The sequence below is a fragment of the Phaseolus vulgaris genome, chromosome 2, assembly GCF_051622355.1.
Source record: "Phaseolus vulgaris cultivar YP4 chromosome 2, ASM5162235v1, whole genome shotgun sequence".
In the NCBI taxonomy this organism is placed as follows: Eukaryota; Viridiplantae; Streptophyta; class Magnoliopsida; order Fabales; family Fabaceae; genus Phaseolus; species Phaseolus vulgaris.
Window position 1 is genome coordinate 49894536 of NC_143499.1, and position 7602 is coordinate 49902137.

At 29.8% G+C, this 7602-nt stretch overlaps 1 protein-coding gene across 1 annotated transcript; it reads right to left on the reverse strand.

Annotated features, from left to right (window-relative positions):
• Window positions 1-1439: 1439 nt before the first annotated feature.
• Window positions 1440-2265, reverse strand: LOC150029270 (dirigent protein 11-like). The gene has a single exon (XM_090299302.1). It carries the CDS (start codon window positions 2066-2068, stop codon window positions 1547-1549), a length of 522 nt encoding a protein of 173 aa, XP_090155428.1. The 5' UTR covers window positions 2069-2265; the 3' UTR covers window positions 1440-1546.
• Window positions 2266-7602: the final 5337 nt, after the last annotated feature.

Genomic DNA, 7602 nt, shown 5'->3' on the forward strand with positions numbered 1-7602 from the left:
AGAAATCAAAATAATTAGTTACAATAGTAACTAAGTTAGAAACCATTTTAGAAACTAAAAAGAAATTTGGCTTCTAAATTAGTTTCTATTATTTTCTATTATTGTTAAATAGTTTCTAAATTGGTATCTAATTAGCAACCAAGGTTTTTGCTACCAAATTTAGAAACTAAATAATTGGTAGTTAAAACCTTAGTTGCTAATTAGATACCAATTTAGAAATTATTTAACAATAATAAAAACTAATTTAGAAACCAATTTTTTTTTTTAGTTTCTAAAATGGTATCTATTTTAGTTTCTATTGTAACTAATTATTTTGGTTTCTAAAAATTGGTTTCTATTTCATGATTTTCTTGTAATGTATCATGCAAATTAATTCTCAATATTCACTACAATTTATTATTAAATAACAACAAAAATTAAAGATAAAAAATAATTAATAACTATATTAACTAAATTAGATGTTATTTTAGATACTAAAAAAATATTTGCATCTAAAGTAATTTATATTATTAATAAAAATTTATAAAATAATTTTAAAATTGGTATCTAAATTATCTATCAGGGTTTTATCTACTAATATTTAGATTTTAAATTGATCTAAATTAATCTATTAGTAGATAAAATCTTAGTAAATACTGGTTAAATACCAATCTAAAAATTATTTTATAAATTTTTGTAATAATTAAAACTAATTTAAGTATAATTTTTTTTTTAATCTCTAAAATAATTTATAATTTAATCCAATAATAAATAATTATTTTAATGTTTAAAATTAGTTGAAATTCTTGTAATGATTTAAATTTTCATTGTTTGTTTTTAACTGCAGAGATTTCAAGGAAGCTTGGGGAACTACCCACACCTCCTCCTCCACCTTGTCCAAATGTAGGGCACATCCCGTGTTAGAAAAAAAAACTTATATAATTCAGTATTATTTATTAACTTAAACAAAGTATTTTTATGCCAAGTTATGTTGTTTCCAATGTGGATTTATTACTTTAACTATATTATTTTAAAAAATCAATGTGAATTTATGAAACAAGATATTGGGTGACACTTTGTGTGGAATTGAAAAAAAATATATGTGTTGGGATAAAGAGTGGTAAGAAGACAATTTCAATTTTTCACAAGGATATTGTATATTATTTAAATTTCATAAATCCTTTCAAAATTCTTAAAAATATGAGAACAGAACAAAATTAGAAGAAGGGTGCGTGGTTGAAGATTTGTAATTACGAAGAAGAGAAGAACAAGAAACAAATTGACTTTAAGTTTAACTAAATATTATAAAACCAGTTTATAAGATAAGGTCTTCAACACACCTGTTAAGAGTACCAACTCGTACGTGAGATTATATATTATGGGTAGTCCGATAACAGTGACTTGATAAATCCAACAAATAATCGTTAGGATAAACTCGAAATAACCATGATACCATATTAAAAAGTGAACTTTAAATCTAATTCAATCTCAACAACTTATAAAAATAAAATTTACACCGTTTATATATTATAAAATGTTTTAATTTTAGGATTTTCAACCATCATGGTCATAATAAGTTAGGGGAATGGTTGGGAAATTGAAGCTGAAGTTTTAGATGGTAAGTTGCAGCAGCAACTTGAGTTTGAGTTTTGGTAAAAAGTGCAACACCACGAGCAAAGGCAAAGGAACCAGTACCTCCAACGATCTTCAATTCTTCTTTGTCTTCTTCAGTCTGCACGCTGAGGCTACCCTTATGATCTGGGCTGTCAAAGCTCAGATACATAACATTCAATGCCGATTGCTGAAACATGTCTGCGAGGATCACAAAGCTCTGTGCTCTTCCAACCACACGAGAACTCTTCTCTGGCCCCTCTGTCAGCACACGCGGAAAGATCAAAGCCCCAGCATCTTCCCTAGGTACGAGGTGAGTGTTTAAGGTTGATGTCTGAGGCTGTTGGATGTACAAGGATAGATCCAACCATGGCCTTGCATGGCTCTTGTTGTGGGACACAGGTGATAGCACAGCCAAAACAATTACTGCTATTGTTGCTATGGAAACTCCAACACAGAATATCATTCTTCCTGACATTATGTGCTCCTTCTTGTGATGAGCTCAAATGGCTGCTACATCTGTTTTCCTTTTAAACTGGTTGAAAAACAAAAAATAGTGTTCTTGGCAACCTAACCCATTTTTGCATTTTGTTACCTAAACCAATATGAAAAATTCTTCATGCTTGTCCTGAAATTGGTTATATATACTATACTATCTATTTTAATTGTAAAAGTTCAAGGGAAGTGAGTGTTGTTGTTGTTAGCTTTTTAAGTTGGCGTTACAAATAGGTTTGGTTTGGTACATCTCACTCCCTATTTACCAAATCAGAGGATTTAAAAAAACTTTACTATTTTTCCTATAGAACAATCCAAATATTACCCAGAAAGATAATGCAAAAAAAGCAGAGGATTCTCATTGTACTTATAATAAAGAAATCTCAAAATCAAACTGCTGTCAATTTTTACAGAGTACTCCAAAAGAATCGTGAACCCCAAAAAAAGCTTTTTATATAGAAACTCAGCATTGTCGTGATTGAGTAACCCTGTTACACCATCTGAAAAAAAAACTTCCACCACTAAAAAGTTCTGTTGGCCCTTTGCATTACAGCGGCAAAAATGGTAAAATTTTGAAAGCAATTAGCTTCCAAAAGAGAGAAATCTTGATCAAGCATTCCACTGTGAGGATCCCTGTACCTGCAGAAACAAAAAAACCAGCATTCTTCCAGCAGCGTGGGAACATCAAAGTTGTAGAATGTAAGAGAACTAACAAAAGTTATTTTCTTATGCAACTCAGACACATCATGTGTGCAAAATAGACAATTTTGTTCTTTATGCTGGTTACTTCGTTCTACTACCACAATTCCTCCTCACACACACAATATATAATGACATGATATTTACATAACTTGTAATGTAAAGTACTATTATTAGCACCATATATTTTTTCTATTAGGAGGGTCGATATCTTTGTTTTCAAGCTTTGCTTTTTTGGAAAGGGGATCTAGATTTACAAGACTATGTTACTTAAATCCACTCTCTCTCTCCTTTTTTTTTTTTTAATGTTTTTTTACAGTGGAGTCCCATTCTTTTACTTATATATTCTTTATTTGTAAAAAACCATGTAATAGTTTTGTATTTTTTTTAATTTTTTTAATACATTTGTCCGTTTTGGTATAAATTAAAAAATAAAATATTCATTTTTTTAATAAATTTAGTTCTTACTTTTTTTATTGATATTAGTTTCTCAATATTTTTTTTTCTGTTGTTTTAGTTAGGGGGTGACAAAGTGGGTTGGGCCTGATGAGCCGACTTGCTAGCCTATAATTATTTAGGTGGGGGCTTCTTCTTCCTGCACCCCTACATTTTTCTTCCTACACCCCCACAATTTTCTAAATCCTGACACTGGCCTTAATATTTTATTTGGAAAAGGACACCGTGGTTACTGGAAATAGGGATCTCGGAGTGTGCTACGGATTCATCAATCCGGAACTGATTTTTTTTTTCTGGATGAGGGGTGTTCTGGAAGCAATTTTTGCATAAATTATTGATTTCCAGATTGCTGAATCCGGAAGCCTAATTCTGTTACGGATTCGTGGATCCAGAATACTATTTTTTGAATTACAGATTTCTGAATCCGGAATGCATATTTCTGTTACGGATTGGTGGATCCGGAATGCTTTTTTTGAATGATGGATTTTTGAATGTGAAATGCATATTTTGAATTACGGATTGGTTGATCCGAAATTTTACCAGAAGTGTCTATCCGAAATTTTTCCAGATTCCATAAGTAATTGAAGTATTGTTGATATTTTACTTTATTTTGTAAAATATTAAATATTTTTTTATTAAAATATTAAAGTTTGATTCATTTTAATTGATTTTCCTTACATTTTTATTGTCTAGAAAGTAATATGAATGACTACAATCAAGTCAATAGATCCAAAAGAAAAAAAAACATTAAAAAAAAGAAAAAAATTGATTTTTTTTAAAAGTGACCGACCAACTCGTCAACTCAGCTTACGAAAAACATATTACTAATTTTAACTTGTATAACCTTAAATAGTCAGCTCAATCCGACGACCCGTTTTGGTGGACTAGTGACACGTCACACCAAAACAGTTAGACTTCGTAGTTTTTTACTCTCTCTCATTAACTTATATCATTTTAAAAAACTAGTTAATTATTGATTTTTTAACATAATTTATATTATTATTAACTTACACTCATATATTCATGATTTTTTTTCTTCTTAAATACAACTTAATTCAAATTGTTAGGATGTTTGAAAGTCTAATTAATTCCACTATGTATCTTTTTCTTTCAAGACGATTTATTGTAAAAAGCTATAGATTACATTTGGAAAATGAAGAAAAGATAAATAATGCTTATTTAGTTTTGAAACTATTAAAAAAAAAAGAGTTTGTATAACAGCATAGTAATAATCCACGTAGCTGAATGTTAGCCATTACTTCACGAACCATTTTAGCCATATAAACTAAGATCCGAAGGAGAATTTTGTGAAGGAATGAACTGTGAAAGTTGATCTGAAGTAACAGTAGAAAGGAAATTCCATTGAAGAATCTGCTAAACTAATCTAAAACCATATCTCTTTCTTCCTCATTTAGTGTTGTGTGGTGAGGGTAACATGCTCAAAGTCAGAAGTAGATGTTTGCAGAAGGTTCATTCATTGCATGTTGTTTTAAAAATGGAACCATATTCTACCTGCCATTCATTCAACACACTGCAATCTGCAATCAGAATGGAAACTAATCCCATGGCCCAAATTGCTGATGCGATTCAGTTACATTACATTATGATTTGCCATGACAGTGGTGGGATTTTGCAAGTGGGGTGACCCACTTCTTCTAACTCTTCATCATTATGCTTCTTTTGTTCTTCTCTCAGTGTTGTAGATTTCACATCGATAAAAATATTTCATAGTATATAACTAGGTGCAAAACTCAACTTATAACCTTAAGAACTGATTTTGTAAGGTGGAGTTATACTTAAATGTCACTTCTTATGAATTATTTTTTATCAACAAAAAACAATCAAACTAAATAGGTTCATTTAAGGGGTTGTCCAACCCTCAAAAGAGACAAAGAACACCTTTCCACATACACAACAAAAACCAAAATGAAACCTCTTACTGCCTATTCCAACACTACCAACTAAAAAGAAACAGAAAGGTCAAAGACCAACCCCATCACCTTTATAGTAACATTAAATCTAATGCATACATATTAAAGATTTTAGGCACTAGTCAAAGAGCGAGAAACTCACTGAAAATATCTTTGAAGAGATCCAACACCAAACCTTAACCTGTGCTAGAAAAAAAACTTTAGTATGATCAACTACTCATTTTTTAAACAAACAAATATTCCTATGAGTCCAAATATTCTTTAACCAACTCGATCCAAATTAGTTCAAAAAGTTTCATATTGAGAGCAAGATGGAATTGATTCCCTTATCTTTGTTGTCCAATACTATAAGAGTGTGGCTAGCTAGCTTTGTTTGTGAATTAATTGATCCCACATGTATAAATACTATACTTATTCAGTTCCCACTCTCCATCTTCTCATTTTCTCTGTCCTTCCCTACACTCTACAAGTGCATATGCATATGTTCTGTTATCTGCTACTTTGATACTTGCTATCATTGAAATCTGACATGCATGCCATGCCCTCTAACAAAGGGTCTTCGTGGTCTAAACGCTAACCCTTTTGAATTCTTTTCAAAAGATACCATTATAGCAACCATAATCTGGAACAAGATAACTGTGAATATGATTAGGATTCATTTTGCTGCTTCTTTCAAAGTATTCCAAATTTATTAGTACCGGTCAATGAAGATGGAAAGTAAGAATCCATGAGCCACTTAGCAGTGAGCACAAAGGCATGAAGAATGGTTCTAAACCCAAAAGGGGAAAGTGAAAAAGGTTGGAATGGCAGAGAGCAGGTGTCTATGTTCTATGGTAGTGTAGGATGTGTGATCTGAACCTATTGAGGCCAAATGAGGAAAGAAGGTATGGGGTGTTGACAGGTGTTCAACATAACCTACCTTTGCTTCTTCCTTTAATCACCACTCAATTCCTTTCTACTTCTTTCCACAAACATATATTTGGTTCTCCTTCCCCTTCCATGGCCCATATAACATTATTTCTCTCATCTCTATCAAGTTGTAATATAAAACAATTTAATATTTGTTTGTGAATATATCACAATCCATATATGTTACTTTCATCAAAATTCTCTAAAGTAAAAGATGATTTTTCCTCCTACTTTTAGGAGTGTCAACATACACAGACTCAGACAAATGTTACTTTGACAACTACATAGTGACGGTTTACAATCAATTAAAGATTATTTCACTTTCTATTTTTAGGAGTTGTAATATGAAGCAATTCAGTATGTTAAAGATCCTACATCGATTGTAGATAAGGACATTTCTGTGTGAGTGCAAACCTTATAAGCTAGAATTAAAATAATTTAAAGTCTATTTTAACGAGAGTTTGTTGACCTTATCGGATCACTCGATATTGAACCATCCATAAATATACTCCCACCTACGAGTTTGTAGATCTTACGTGAGAGAATTCTATACAGATTAAAGATAAAGACATTTACTGTTTTGTTATCAACCTATAATGACTCTATTCAAAATTTACTTTTGAAAAGTACTAATTTTTAATTTTAGAAACACAAATAGGAAAATAAATTATATAAAAATAATAAGTCTTTATAGAAAAGAGAAAGAAATAGAAGAAAAACAAAAAGGTATTTAGATAAAAAATGTGTGTCGTTGAGAAATGTTCTCTAGTTTCCATGCTTTGGGGGCAAGATGTTGTCATTTTTTACTCATTGTCATGCACTTGCGTCTTTTTCATAGACCACAACCGCACAACTATAACTTCAAATTATATCCTAAAATCATTCATGAAACTCAAAACTATACATATTTCTATTGCAAAAATTTAAATTAGTATATATGTGGTGGAGTGTTGGGAATATTTCAAAAGTTTAACTTTTTTAAAAGAATAATATCTTAAAATTGTTGAGAAAATGACATTTTTTAAAGTTTAGAAACCAAAGTTGACTTTAAATTTATAATGAAATTTAGTGAAATTCTTACAGTCCACTCTCATAACTATATCTCACTTTTTATTATATTTTTTAATCAGAAAAAAAAATAATTTAGAAATCCAAATTATATACATATATAATTAAGACTAATACTAATTTTAATTTTTTATTAATTTAAAATACTTGTAAAAGAAAGACGGAGCTGATGTATAATTAAAACTCAAAATAAGAGTTTTGAAAGTAAAATAGAATGTATATGTATAACTAAAAATATTATCACCACTAAAAAAAATTATTAAATAAAAATTAATTTTAGAGACAAAAAATAATTAGTTGTTGTATTGATTAAATTGGATATTATTTTAGATACTAAAAAAACTATCGATTTCTAAATTAGTTTCTTTTATTCATAAATAGTTTCTAAAATTATTTTTTATTTAATATTTTTTTTAATATATATATATGTATGGTTAAAGAAAAGTACAACGTT